The sequence below is a fragment of the Primulina eburnea genome, unplaced genomic scaffold (assembly GCF_022965805.1).
Source record: "Primulina eburnea isolate SZY01 unplaced genomic scaffold, ASM2296580v1 ctg739_ERROPOS11973397, whole genome shotgun sequence".
NCBI lineage: Eukaryota > Viridiplantae > Streptophyta > Magnoliopsida > Lamiales > Gesneriaceae > Primulina > Primulina eburnea.
In genome coordinates, this window is record NW_027331510.1 from 2352913 (window position 1) to 2368977 (window position 16065).

Here is a 16065-nt window from a genome sequence, read left to right on the forward strand (position 1 = left end):
TGAAGACCTTCTTCACCTCGACCCAAGCTCTTCATAATTGTAATTGTGAAGAGCTTGGGTCGAGTAATTGTGAAGATCTTGGGTCTCGGCAAGATTTTCACTCGACCCAAACTCTTCACAATTGTGAAGAGCTTGGGTCTCGACAGCTTGGGTCCCCAAGCTCCTCACAATTGTGAAGAGCTTGGGTGGGTCGAGGTGAAGCTCTTCACCTCGACCCAAGCATTTTTTTTTTCATTTTTTTTATTTATTTAATTATATTTAATTATTATGTGAAATATAAATGGACAATTGAATGGAAAAAAATATTTCAATAAAAATATAATACTAAATAATAGATAAAAATAATTAAAGTGGTTAAAAGATTTTATTTAAATGAAAAAAAAATATTAATTAAAGTGACAGTGGGACCCATAAATATTTGGTTGGTGTGATATTTTATTGTGAAATATGAGATATTTGAGTAGAGAAATATTTGATTGATGATGTGGATTATGGGGTCCACAAATATTTGAAGGAAATATTTGTGTTATTGTGGATGGCCTTATAGTTTAAAATGAATAAACTACAAAAATAAAAAATAAAATTAATAGATAAATCACGAAAATTTTTGTAAGATCGTCTCGAAAATTAATTTCATGAGATATATATTTTATTTAGATCATTCATGAAAAAAAATTTATGTAAAAAATTTTATTTTTTATAGTAAAAATATGAGCATGATTGACTTATTTCACGAATAAAGATATTTTATATTATCTCACAAAAGACTTAACGAGAAAAAATTGGGTGAAAATTATGAGAAGTGTGTAATTTAAAAATGAGTAGGTCTCATCTGAGACTGTCTCACGGATCACAATATGTTAGACGGGTCAACCCTACCCATATTCACAATAAAAAATAATACTTTTAGCATAAAAAGTAATACTTTTTCATGGATTATCCAAATAAAGATCCGTCTCACAAAATACGACCCGTGAGACCGTCTCACATAAGTTTTTGCCTTTAAAAATATGAGATTTGATTTTAGAGTAATAATGTTTAATTATACCAACTTCGATTTGTATGAAACCGATAAATCATCTTGTCTTATTAAATAATAGTAAGGCATGTTTGTTTGATTTTTGTTATAGTCGCCCACCTTTATTTTATATATAGATTTAGAATATATGTATCTATAACATGATAAAGGTTTTTTAGACGGATAATAAATCATACTTGTAACTTGTAAGTTAAATATGTAGTTATCACATTATTATTTTATTATTCTATTGTGATGGAAACGTGTCGCCGATATTTTTTATATGTATACGTATAAAACACTCGAACTTAAAATAACATCAAGTAAATCGCACTAAACAATTCATGTCTCGCATTCTCGATCTAGAAAATGTTGGTAGCAAAAATCGATATCATCGTGTCGTTTCTCACTCACATATATTTCACCAACTCATGAGATTATTATTCTTTTTATGTTGTTTATTTATGTGTTGCTTATTTTTAGTGTGGGTATCAAGTAAAATGTTACTTGCAGGGGCGGAGACACATGCTTGTTTAGCTCGGGTGACCCAATTTTTTTTAAAAAAAATGTATATGTAAATTTTGTATAATTTTGGAATAATATGATATTAGTCAGGGTAAATCAATTTAAAATATTAAAAGATTCTAGAGTTTAAAATTAGACATAACTAGATTTCTGCCTCCGTAACCGATTAATTATGTCCCCACCCTGTACTCAGTACAAAGACTGAAGCATGACACTTGATATTTATCTCATCTAAATTTGTAAAATAATGAAGTGGGTCAGTATTTAGAATACGATGTAAACTTCCCAACTTATACCAATTTGTTCGAACATTGAATGTTGCCCAATGTTCTGGGTGCTTTTACTCTCCTTTGGATATATTAAATATATATAGATATCAAAATTAAAATATCAGACTCAATCATTGATGTAATCGAACTCATGGAAAATGATGTAATCGATAATTTTTATATATTTAAAATATTTCACACATGTAAGCTGTGGACCAAAAAATATACGGCCAAGATATGAAAACAATTTGCGAGTTTTCAAAAAAAAATATTAATTTTTATATTGAAATAGTTTTTTTTATAAATATAGATATAATCAACTCGTTTTACGAATATAAATATATGATATTGTCTTGTCGAAAAGTTACTCAGCCAAAGCTTAATATATTGTATTTAATATTAATTTCACATAAAAATATTTTTTTTATATAAATATAGATAAGTCAATTTATTTATATAATATAAAAATATAAAGATTTGAGATGATCTCACGTAGAAAGTTGATCGGCCGAATATTAATATATTGTATTTAATGCACATACGTGTGTAAATTAGTGGTGCATTATATTTCGACAAAAGATATCAAACTTCTGACCTGCCGGCATCCATATAATATATATATATATATATATATATATATATATATATATTTATATATTTATATATATATATTTATATATTTATATATTTATATATATATATATTTATTTAAAAGCCCGTCCAATTCTTCCGTTCATCGAGGTGGTCCAATCATAACCATTATTTCAAAATCATCCGCTCAAATGCATATGCTGCAATAATTTATTATTTTATTGTTCAATAATTGAGAATAAAACCCAAAAATAAATAAAACGAATACCTCGTGGCATCAGTACTGTCAATAAAGTCGACGGAAATTTGGAGAAGACATCATCGTTTAGTCATATTCTACCTTGTACGTGACTCATCGAACTTGCTTTTATTCGAATTCAAGTCCATCCATATCATCATCACAGCGCCTAAATTCTACAGAAATTTGTTTAGTCATTCCTTTTCTTCTTACAGATATATAATTTGCTGGTACATATGTTTTACGTTTTTAAAAAAAATTATTTATGAATTAAAACACACACACGCACACATGACACATATATGTATATTACAAAAACTTTTATTAGATTGTCTTATCGATTATTCTTTATTAAACTCCAAACCCAAATATTAGTCTCCCAAATTGTCATTTTCGGGTTTTCTTCACGGAGCCTCAAACCCAAGAAGAAAGTTGGTGATCCCTACACATCACTGTGTGGCCTGCGAGCAATCCAATCGAGGATTTATAAAACTTGCCGACATGATATTTCTCTTTAACTTCAGCATAAATAAATATATATATATATATATATATATATATATATATATATATATAACATTGTCGTTTTAAATTATGTTATATGTGCTAACTATTTGCAGTTGGGAAGATTACTTATTAATATGCAGACAAAAGTAATGTCAAAATATGTAAAAGAGAAAAAGACAGTCATCGATAATCAAATATCAGGTGCCGCCCATTCTAAGTTTCTAGCTAACTATAGAATATGTAATAAAAATATTTTAATTTATATAAAGAGATCTTAATTATTTTTTAAAAAATAAATATATTTGAATTTTTCTTCATAAATATTTTCCTGGATGTAAACATATAATAAATAAGCTTGTATCCCGTATAAAGTACAAGTGTGTGTGCTAATTGATTCTGCAGGGTCATTTTTTCGAAATTTCTTCAGCTTGATTCTGTGTGGATTGCTTCGAAACTTTTCTGGGTGGGTAATTTTTGCATTTAGGGGCCAAAAGTGAATAATGCAGATATAAAAAAAAAGGAAAAAAAAAAAAGAAAGAAGACCCGTGCTCAAATCAACCATTTACTTAATTCACAGCATTATATATATTACTTCCATGCTTGTGAAATGGCCAAAGATTGGCAAGGCGTTGTAAGACACTGGAGCTTTAATTTGGAGAAATATATAACCCCCCGTAAAACCATGAGGAATCGAGGGTGGAGGAAATCTTTGGCCGGCGGCCGGCATAGCAAATGGACGAACCATCTTCTCCATCATATCTAACTCTAAGCTCAAATATGATCTCAAGTCTTGCAGCCTCTCGGGACCCCTTATTGGCAATGTATGATCCTGGTGCAATGTAGATGCCTTGATATCTTTTCTCTACACACATGAAAACATTAGTTGGCTAGTAATTCGGAAGCAAATAATATATTTCAGATTAATGGACACCAATATCACGTGATTTTATAGTAATTTAGTAATCAGCGAATTCCTACAATACTTGCCGCTTAATATTCACCAATATAAAAAAATTCTGATCTTAAGCTAGAACAGATCTTTAAAAAAATTCGAGTGATGCTCGATTCAGAAAGACTATTATAACATAATTATAAAATTTGAATCAAACTCATAGTGATATAAAAGATGTCTCAAGTAGTTCATTGTTTCTGGAACGATGTGATATGGTTCAACAACTAACCTTGTCGAACTATTTGCTCTCATTCGATATCAATGAGATCAGGGGTACTTCTAACAAGAAATATATGGAAAAATTACTGTTAAGCAAGTAGAAAATCAAAGTTTATTAGAAGTTTGGGCTAAAATTCTGAATAGTTAGCCTTTTATGATTATATCCGCAATAATCCGACAAAAAGAGGGCTATTCAAATTAAATCAGCAGGATAACAGAGATAAAATAGCAGTTGGATGGTTTGGATACCTGATGTAAAGAGGGACATGAGCTTTTTTGTACGTTGTGTGCCTATTTTTAAAAAAAAAATTATTTTCAGTCATTTTGGTAGATCAGAACCTAAATATAGCATTAATTTGAAGATTTTAGTCTTTGATGTACTAATTTTTCGAACTTACAGCCTTCCGCGAGTTAAAAACCACCCATTAATTGCTTCAAGGTCATATTTATTATTTAAAAAAACACTGTTTAGAAAACAAATCTCAATTTTTTTCCCAGTATTCAATTTTGGTCAATCTGATAAAGATATTGCACATTAAAAAGCCAAGGAACTGGCTCAAAGCTAGGGTGGGAATTTGAGGGCAAGATTGTGGACGGATTTTCGATCTCATTTGACTCATGAAATTTTTTATTTTTTTATATCAAAAACATTATTTTTCACTATAAATAAATTTGAAAATATAAATATGATCGAAGAACAAAAATAAAGGTTGTATTAGGAAATAAAAAGTTTAATCAATAAAATTATATAATCAATGTATAATTATTATAATTCAAAATAAGGTAGGTTTCACCAAATCAATTGAAAAATAATCCTAACTTTAATATCATGAACAAGGTTTGATTTATTTTGTGAATTTTAGCTACTCGATAATATTTTTCTCTTTGACAAAATAATTATTTTTATGTCATAAATAATGTATGCGAATCAAAAAATTGTGTTTTCGCCACTGTAATGAATTTTTTCACGATGCATAAGAAATCCAGAAGTTTAACCCAGATAAAACCTATACCTCACTAGTTCGTGAGTCATGAAACCCGAGCGTAGAAACTTTTTAAATGTGTATAGATTAATAATTATTTTATATTTAACGGTAAATATGTCATTGTATATTTTTTATAAATAAAGAAAAGAAAAGAAAATACATTATTACATATCAACATTGGCAATAACTTCTTCTCCTACAATCCCCCGTTTAGATGAAAGGCAAGCTATTTTTCACACGTTTGGATAATTATTATCAACACTTTATGGAATTATTAATATTATCATTATGAATAGGAAATATAAGATTTGTTCAGTGCAAAATAATTACACACACACACACACACATACAAAAAATAAATAAAGAAACATTCTTGTATACATTTGACAATTCCCAGCACAAAATCATTCAATAATCACTGCTTTTGCGGATATCAGCACACAAAGTTCAATGAATCATCAAATAACCAAAAAATGGAAGTGATAAACACTCTTCGGAATACAGAAGTCTTGGCTTCATGGTGCAAGAAACATCCCACTTTCCTCCAAACCAAGAGATCCCGATAATAGTTAGTGGATGCATGTCATGTACGACTGGGGAGGGAGGGCATGAAATCACTGGCCACTGCATAGATAACGGGGGGAACATGAGTCTTGACGGAATGTGCGCAGTCAAGTAGAACAAGCGTTTGTGTGCAAATTGTTTTTCAAGAAATTGGAGATAGGAATACATAAAGAAACGAACTTGATAATCTAGATATATCGTGGAAGCCATCAAACATGGAAGATCGAAATCCAGGATTTTGAACTCTGGGGCGAGGACTTTTAGGGGTCAAACTCGCAATGTGAGACAAATGTTTTCATTTGAAGGGATTATAAAAATTTGATTTTCTTGTCAACTGATCATCAAGTATATACCAACTACTGCTTCAATTATTATCAAGGCAAATAGCATTCCCATCCAAGAAAAGAACCATCAGGGGTGGTCATTCAGCACTCATCCACACCCCACCCTATCCCTAGCTAATAACTCGAAACTTGTCCTCAAGGTTCAAACTCATTTCTTATACATATCTTACGCACAATTTTCGCCGTTACAATCCTGATGATCTTATAGGCAAGAATGTTGCACTAAGTGACTGTGTGTGTATATGTGTATGTGCAGATAAGAATTGAGAAATGCAATATTAAATAACATAATGTATACAAACCTCTGGATGTAGGTGGAACAACCACAACGTTCATAGTTGCATTATTAGGAGGTAAAGCCAACCGAAGGGGATAAAGCTTTCCATTGATGCGATTACGCGAACAAACGATTATATTCTCGATCCCTGTTTCTTCTTCCAGTTTCTGAGTCAACTCCGGCAACCCGTGCCCTTTAAATTGAAAAGATGGCCCTTCGATGGCATCATTTACATTTCCATCATCATCACAGACATAGTAATATATAAGACGTCCTTCAGTTTTCCTGGTTGAATCTTCAACTGAACCGATAGACTGAGCATTAACAGCACAAAGCGTAATGTTAACACTAAGCTATAAAACAATCCTACAAAATTTTCTGAAGCATTTACTCAAACATGTGTTTATAAAAGCTTTCCTTCTTCGTCGATTATGCAAAGTGAGACATTTTCCATTTAGAAGATAGATTTTTAAAAAATAACACATTATAGTATGGAAATTATATAATCAGAGTTATCAGAACAAACCTCATTACTTGGGAACCTCAGATTAAAAGACGAAGAGCTGAAATCCTCCACCAACGAATCAGATGATATCGAAACTTTGGGCGGCGATTCAGGTCGAATTTCGATAACATCAACAACCCACAAAATCCAATCTTGGTGTCTGTGAGGTATATCATGAGTGATCGAGTTTCTCCACGGCGGCAACCCTCCGTTCGCCCGTAAGTAATTACCGTATCTCGTTTTGAGTTTCACTTGCATCCCATCTCGAATGGGCTCCCATTCGATCTTCGAATCCAATTTCCTGGGCAGGGATTGGACAACTTTTTGACCCGTCACGCCCAGAAGAAACTGATCATCCGAGGATGTAAGGTATTTCCCAAAACAGCTCTTCAATCGTACGACATTCTCGACACCTTCCACGAATTCTACGCTCCATTTGGCATGCTTCGATGATCCCGAACGATCTTGAACCACGGTTTCTTCATCGCTTTCCGCTGTCAGGTATTTGTCGTGGTGGCTCTTCAGTCTGACGGATTTGGCTTTCTTGAAGAAATCCATTCCAGAAGCCTGTGGATAAAAAAAAAAGAAGAAACAAAGATTGAATCAAATGATCTAAATCACGCGATAAATGCTGGGAAAAACTGAGATTTTACCCGCACTAAGAGGGATTAATCATTAATGGGGAAACGAATTCAATATTAAATCAAACATTTCAATTGTCTGACTATATACAAAAAGGGAAACGGGGGGAAATCGAAAAAAGAGTAACTCTAATTTTATTATTTTGTCATAAAAATAAAAATCTAAATTAATCAAAATAAAAATTTCATCCAAACTCTCATACATAAAATTATACCATCTCAAACTCAACTCACACATAAAACTTCACTCGAAAACTCCACCCCAAAAACAAAACTATACCAAAAAAACTTCACCCCCAAAATCCCACCCAAAAACTCAACTCAAAAAACTTCGTCCCAAAATCTCACCCCAAAACTCGAACCAATGATTAAAACTTAATTCAAAATGTAAAAAAATTCGACTCAAACTCGACAAAATAAAAATAAAAAAAACTCAACTCAAAATTTAAGTTGATATTCAATTATATACCATAGTGTATTGATAACGTGCTTGCTGCTGCTGCCAAAAAAAAACCCAGGTTTGAGTCTGGTAATCTCAAGTATAAATTTTTTTGTTTTATTTTTAAAAATTAAGAGTTAAAAAGACTAAAACGTTCTTAAATTTATTCTCTTTGACTCATTAAAAAAATCATATTCGATCCAATTCAAATAAAATGATGGAAAGTCATATATATTTTAATGAATATTGAAAACAGCTACCTCGATTTATTACAAAAATTAGTATCAATTTGTTTTGTAGATCCTAAAAGCGTGTTCAAAGAAACAATTAGTTGCACTAAATGCATGAACCAAGAAGTTCGAAGCAACCACTAAATGCATTATTTGTCTATTAATTTAAATTTTGAATATATTGGTCATTCCTCACCGCCTAACTCAATTATATTTGTAGCAATTCAATAGGGGTAATTAGTTTTTATTATTTTCAAATTTTTTACAATATCTTATCATTTTAACTTTTATTATTCGTATGGTTTAATCAATTTTCGTTCAAATGTGGGAGGAGCAATTTTTTCTTTTCTTTAATATATTAGATTTTAAATCCATAACCAAACAAACATGTTTATTCACATTTCACATTTCAACTACTCATTTGTTAGGCTTTGACAATTTACTATGAAGTACAAATAATTTTTAGCTATGCTATGTATTAAAAATTAAAATAAATATTATATTTGAATTTCAAATATATATATTGTTTTGATAAAAAAATAAATCCATAAATTAATTTTTTTATATTAATATAATATTTTATATTAATTATTTCAATATTATAAAAATGAAAATTTGAAGAATCGTGAATACCTGTGGCTGTCTCTTAATCACCATTGGGGACCCGGTATCCGGTGAACCCGAATAATCATCCGCCAGCGAGGAAAAGCTGGAAGCTGGTGAGAGTCCGGCCGAACCCGTATCCGAATCCGATAAAGTGATATCCATAACTTCCACCCCCCACAGCACCCAATTCTGGGTGGCCGTTCTCTGCGGCACATCGTGTGTCACGGAATTCCTCCATGGCGGAGAGCCGCCGTTCCCTCTCAAGAACGTCCCTTCACTGGTCATTAGCTTCACGTTGAGCCCTTCCTTCACTGGCTGCCACTCGATCGACGCGTCCGTCATATTTCCTGGCAGGGTCTGGGTGACCTTCTTCCCTGTCATACCGAGGAGGAACGGCGCCGCCGACGCCGTGAGATATAGTCCGTGGTAGCTCTTGAGCCGGATTCTGTCACGTGTCCCGTCAACAAATTCTACAGCCCAACGCGCTATGTGGGAGGAGCCGTTACGGCTTTGACGGACAGTCTGTTCATCGTCGTCCGCTACTAAGTATTTTCCGAGATGGCTTTGCAATCTCACCGATTTCGCTTTCTGGAAGAACTCCATTCCATCCTGCAAAAGAGTTCAACTTTCCGGTGAAAAAAGTGAAACTGGATGAGAAACAAAGCTAGAATCTTGGCAAGTACCTGTCTTCCGCTTATGTGAGAAGATTTCTCTGATACAACCGACGGCCACCGCATCTGAGAACTAATCGCCGGCCGCAGCCGCCTCTCAGACCCATTAGACACCGGCGAATCCGAGCTCCGATAGTCATCCTCCTGCACAGAAGAAAAACTCGAAGCATGACTCGGCAGGTACTCATCATCCAGCACAGATATGTCCACCGCATCAACATCCCACATCACCCAATCCTGTGTAGCAGTCCTGTACGGAATATCGTGCGTGATGGAGTTCCTCCACGGCGGCGTAGCCCCATTAGCTCTCAAGTAGTTTCCCCCTACAGTTCTCAACTTAACTTGGTACCCTTCTTTTATGGGCTCCCACTCAATCGAGGCATCGTTCTTCTTATCTGGAATAGTTTGCAGCACTTTCTTCCCAGTCATCCCCAGCAGATACGCCTCATCGGAAGCAGTAAGGTACCTTCCATGGCAGCTCTTGAGCCGGATCACATGTGGATTCCGGTCGACTAACTCAACAATCCATCGAGCCTTTCTCGATGATCCGTTGCGGGTCTGCCGGATTGTTTGCTGGTCATCGTCGGCTGCCAAGTATTTGTCGAGATGACTCTTGAGTCGTACTGCTTTGGCTTTGTTAAAAAACTCCATATTTTTTGGATCTGTTCCTTGAAAGACTACGGTTGTTCTGTACTGCTTGGATTATATTTCTTACACGACTGTCTGATAATTTTATAATTGGACCTTTATTATGTGATGCGATTATGTAAAGGGGATTAACGCGAGAGTTGACTTGTAAGTTCCGTAATTTTGCCCTCTTTCCGTTGACTGGAAATTTGGAATCATTTTTATGCTAGGACGTTGAATACTGGTTTTGTTAAATGTACGGTGTGATTCTTTGGACACGTTTGGATGCCGATTCAACGAAAACATGAGGCTAGACTAAATCTTGCGCGTACTTAACTTATTGCTTTTCTACATCTCTTGTATTAACAATCCTTATTTTAAATTACCTATTATATTCCACAAATGCTCTTGCAACTCGAGAGCCATCTCGACAAATACTTAGCAGCCGATGATGATGAGCAAACAGCCCGGCAGAGCCGCAGCGAATCATCAAGAAATGCTCGATGGATGGACGTAGGTTACAATCACACCGTATCAGTTAGATTTCCCTAAGTCTGCAGCCACGTTTTGTCTTATAGCTGACCAATTTAGGTTTTACACACAGAAATCGATGGAATCTGACAAATCAAACATAATTAAGTTTAGAAAAAAGAAATTTCAAAGTTTTCGTAATAACATCAGAGAAAATTAATATCAAATTTGAAGTTGCGACATTCTATTTTGGCAAATTCCACATGATGCTTAATGTTTGTAACTTAATATTAGTAACTTTACTCTAATATTGAGGGGGAAATGTATATGATCAAGACTTGATGTTAGCATCTCCAAAATCAAGATAGAAATGAACCTTTATAATTAAAAAATTATTTGATAATTGATATGTACATGAAAGTAAATTAAATGACATTACTCTTATAAACAAAACAAAACAAAAAATTTAAAAACATTTTTAAATCAATAAATATATATCACTAATGAGCTGTCACACATCTATTAGATGTGATGAACCATAGAAAATGTGTGTGTTCAATATGAGAATGACACATCATCCGTATTCACATAAATGTACACAATAGACATGGAACATATCAAAACTAAATATATATATATATATATATATATATATATAGTATTAATTGTGAGATTTTTAGAGTAACTATCTTAAAAGACACCAAAATATTTAATTACATAATAAGCTTTCTGACCATGTTAAAAACCTACTCAAATCACTCCATATTTTACATAGAAAAAATTTATAAACTAAACTTCTCTTTCAAATTGAATAATTCTTATAAATTGAAAATAATTTCGTATTAATTATTCAGTATTATTTGATCAAGTTAAAAATAATAATAACAAATGTAATGTGTGTACATCTTTTACTATTATAAATATATATATATAAATAATAGCAACCATTTTTTGTGAATTTTTTTAGTATTCCAAACATACGCTTACTTTGTTTTTTTTCACTCTTAATTTTACTTTTTTCTGTTCTTCAATCCACAAAATCTCCGAACAAACAACGGCTCCTCTTCTTCTCATTAATAATAATATAAAACGAAAAAATCAATCAAAAATCTCTGTAGACTATATTATTCTATAGTTTTATAAAATTCTATTAAATTTATTTTTTACATTTTGCAAGACACGTGTGTGTGCCACGCTTATCAGTATATGATGATCTCTAACATGCACGTTTATCTTCCCCCATATTGGATAATTCGGAATCTGATTTGACTCGACAGTTGTCTAACAAGATTTCAAATTTGTTTCAGACGTATATATCTTTCATCAGCCACACCAAGAATGGAGACGGAACTCTAATAGTGAAAGCGTCAAAAAAATTTACCCCATATCCAAGATTATATTATGGAATCGGATTTGATATCGAGAGGAGATTATAAAGAATAGAAGAAATATATATCCACTGCCTCCATTTCTAAATCCAAAACTATATAGACAACCATTTCTTGAAATTCTTTACTGAAATTCTGATCATAATCGAGTCCAATCAATATGACACTGAGGGACGGTGGCTCAACCCCTTCCTGCGCTGCATGCAGGTATAGAAGAAGAAAATGTACCGCTGACTGTCCTCTGGCAAAGCATTTTCCGGCCCACAAACCTGAATTGTTTCATTACGTGCACCGGCTGTACGGGGTGTCGAATGTCACCAAGATACTCAACACCTTGGAGACTCAGGATCAAAAGGATGATGCAATGAAATCCATCATATTCGAATCTGAATGGCGTCATCATATTCCTGCTTATGGTTGTACTTTTATCATTCTCCAGGTGTCTTCCCAGCTGGAGGCTGCCGAAGACGAATTAAGACGCATAACAAGCATAAATTCGGCGATAGCTGCGAACATAAATCTGTCGAATCAGCAAGTTGATCATAATCCGTATTACTGCCTTCATCCCAGCAAGAGTTTGGAGGCAATCGTCCAAGGATCTATTCACAAGATGTAGAGGGCACGGAATCAGTGCCTTTCCAATATTTCTTGAATAAGAATGTTGGAATTTATGCTGAATCGCCTGAGAACGTAGCCGGTCAGGTGCTGGGATTAGACCTTTTTTCTGATGTTACCAGCAATCACGACCTCCTCTCCATGCACCTCGAAGCACAAACTGGTGTTCATGGCATCCAAAGAGAACCCGAAATATTATTTCCAGATTATGGGGGTCTGCGTTATAGTACAACAGCTGATGATAGTCAATCTTACATTGAAAATAAAGAGGCATGCGGACCAAGGTACGTCAACTTGCTTCAGATACATATAAACAAATTGCTAGAATAAGAAATTTTTCATACATTTAAAAAAGTATGTTATTAATACATGCTAAGGTGATGGATACAAGTGCATATTGATCTGACGTACAAATTGACCTGCAGTTCAAAATCATCACCGATCAACGATAAACCAGGGGAGTAGGTGTATCCTACAGCAAGCTGCGGACTAACTAAGGAGCTCAGTTTTGAATTTTGGAGTCAGATTTTCCTTTTCTGTCCAGCCAATTCTTTGTTTTTTTTTTTCCAGCTAATTCTTTTGGTAATTCATTTTTCACAGCTTTAAAAAATTTGCATGTAACATTTATATATATGAGGGATGTCAAAAAAACAAAATGAGAAACATTTGCATTTAATGCAGCCAAAAAAGTTTTAATAACATTCTTTTCCTTCTGCATTTCCCTGCGCTAATGTTACTCTGACCACCAGAAGATACATGTAAACAATGATCGAATATATACACATGAAACAGTAAAAAAGAACTGCACTTTACAACGAGATGAGAAACAAAAGTTTCTTCAACAACGGATGTAGACTAACAAAAAAATCAAGATTTGAGAAACCCTCTGTCAATCATCTGGTTGATGATTCTAGATGCATCAATTAGTCTATTCGCTCTTTCATATATGCCAGTAACAACAAGATGTAGCTCCTTGTTAATGTTGGGATCTTTCGTCCAGCTTCTGAAACAGTGTTTCTACCATCTCAAAATTTCTTCTGGCACCACAAAGATTCAGCATCTGAAAATGAACTTCATCCAAGATAACACCGCCCTCGTCTTGCAGCTCCTTATACATAGCATCTGCCTTGTCGAACTCTTGTAACTTTCCATATGAATTCAGAACAAGTGCAATTACATCAGAATCTTGAAAATATCCTGCCCTCACATTTCTCAAACACCTCAATAACGTTTGTATACTTTTTATATTTAGAAAAAAGATCAATCAAGCGTTCATAGGTCGCCATATCTTTTACTTCTGCAGCATCAGTGGCCTGTCTGAATAACCACATAGCCACTTCTATACGACCAGCTCCAGCAAGAATACTGATGAAAGTTTCCCTTGGAATATTGTCTGGACGCTTAAGTTCATGTGATAAATGTTTCGCATCAGCAACTAAACCAGCTTTCTCATATGCTACAATCATGGTTTGATAAAGAACTTGATCTACCGCAATACCAGAGCTTCGTAGCTTCTGAAAAAGCATTGCTGCTTGGCCTAGCTTCCCAGCCTTACCCCAGATCGATATTATTGTTGAGTAAGTAATCGTGTTGGCCTCAATGCCCCGGCGCTGCATCTCTTGGATAAGATTATTAGCCTTTTCATGCTCAAGGGTCCTCCCATAATCATTATCATAGTGTTATACGTAACTACATTCTGCTCAATATCCTTCCTCTGCATCAACCTAAACAGATGTATTGCCTCCCCAAAAAGTTTGGCATCACCATAAGCCCTCAAAAGGGTATTATAACTAACAACATTCTGTTCAATCCCGATCTTTCTCATACTCCAGAACAGCCTATCTGCCTCCTTTGTCATGTCAAGCTGCCCATACACATCGAACATAATGTTACATGTAGTGAGATCAAGCAAACAATTGAGCTCCCTCATTTTGTAAAACACGGACAATGCCTCCAAAAACATCCGATTCTCAACATACATAGTCAAAAGCATTGTGTACCTGATTGTATCTGGCACAACCCCCACACTCCTCATTTCATTAATCAACAACCTCGCTTCTCGGAAAAGCTTAGCCTTCCCAAAAACATTTAATCATTGAATTTATACGCAACAATATCAGGCGCAATACCTGATCTCTTCAGCCTCGAAAAAATTGAGATGGCCTTCGAGTAATTACACAGTTTACGAGACAACTCGATCAAATTACTATACACAACCAAATCTCCCGGCACGCGATCCTGTTCCATCTTCTGGAGCCAGGACAAAGCATCATCAAACAGTATCTATTTTCCAAAATTCGTAATAAGAGTAGAATAAGTATACTTGTCAGGCGAGATAGCTCTTTGGCGCATTTCATCGAGCATCCCGTGGGCATGATCCCACTTCTTAACCCGCATCACATTACGCAGAACCACGTTGTAAGCAAACACCGAGGGGGTGGGGGTGTAAATGGCAACCTCATTGATCCAATCGAGCAGCGCAAGAGACAAGAGAGCGTTGCCAGTCGGACTAGCACGAAAAGCGTGACCATGAAACGTATGGAGAGGCTCTGGTCCTTGTAAGGTGACATAAGTGCGTACAGCTCGTGCTCATCTGAGGTCTGACCAATGGAAGATAACAGCTCGTCTATATCTACAACGTGGTCAAGAAAACTTGCATTCTGCTTACGAGTTCGATATTTGTGCGGCGTTGTCTCAAGCGATTAGGATGCGGGTTTGTCTTCTCCAGACATCCTTCTTGGAGGAATGTGACGATGATAAAGCAACGATGGCGAGATGGGTTCGACGCTTACTGAGGTTTCCGGATAGTACGAGGATGTTTGTGAGAGTGAAGCTAAGTAATGAATTAGGAATCGGAAGTTGCACGTGCATGGAAATTGCAGAGATCGGATTCATGTTTTGCATATAACTCAGAAAATTTTTCATATCGGAGTAAATATATTTAGAATCGTTTCTAAAATAAATATTCAAAAAAAAAAAAAAAAATCAATCTACGAGTGAATTTATAGTCCTATGTTTTTTTTAACTTCATGGGTGGGGTTAGGGGTGATGAGTGAGACTCGAACCCTGGTCGTCGTTATATATACAAAACAACGTAAACTTTTTCGGTTCTCAATTTTATGGCACAATTCTCTCAAGAATTATTAAAATCAATGTAGAAATCATTGTTGTTAAACTCATGCGGGATTGACGTTGTAGCTCGCAACTACGAGGGCATTGTGATACAATGTTACTAGGTTAGACATCTAGATCTTTGGGAGTCTTCTTGGCTTTTACAGTATAATTATTAGCTATTTGCATGTAATATTCAAATTGGATGCTCTTAATGTTGATTCGACGATATCAAAATCATCTCTTGTCATTGCGATCTAGCTCCGGATTA

General features: G+C 34.5%; 2 protein-coding genes and 1 pseudogene across 3 annotated transcripts; 1 reads left to right on the plus strand and 2 right to left on the minus strand.

Moving 5' to 3' along the window:
* Positions 1–5665: 5665 nt before the first annotated feature.
* Positions 5666–10407, minus strand: LOC140821733 (uncharacterized). Of its 2 annotated transcripts, XM_073182294.1 has the most exons (5): positions 9595–10407; positions 8939–9520; positions 7017–7562; positions 6516–6804; positions 5666–5929 (listed from the first exon to the last, which is right to left on the minus strand). In XM_073182294.1, the coding sequence occupies exons 1-5, from the start codon at positions 10231–10233 to the stop codon at positions 5889–5891; spliced, it is 2097 nt and encodes a 698-aa protein (XP_073038395.1). In that variant the 5' UTR covers positions 10234–10407; the 3' UTR covers positions 5666–5888. The 2 variants fall into 2 exon arrangements, with proteins under 2 accessions (XP_073038395.1, XP_073038397.1); XM_073182296.1 differs by lacking the exons at positions 8939–9520; positions 9595–10407 and adding an exon at positions 7649–7789.
* Positions 10408–12228: 1821 nt separating this feature from the next.
* On the plus strand, positions 12229–13148 carry LOC140822209 (LOB domain-containing protein 27-like). Its single transcript, XM_073182946.1, has 3 exons — positions 12229–12507; positions 12639–12967; positions 13109–13148. The coding sequence occupies exons 1-3, from the start codon at positions 12229–12231 to the stop codon at positions 13146–13148; spliced, it is 648 nt and encodes a 215-aa protein (XP_073039047.1).
* On the minus strand, positions 13115–15572 carry LOC140821815 (uncharacterized; annotated as a pseudogene).
* Between the last annotated feature and the right edge of the window lie 493 nt (positions 15573–16065).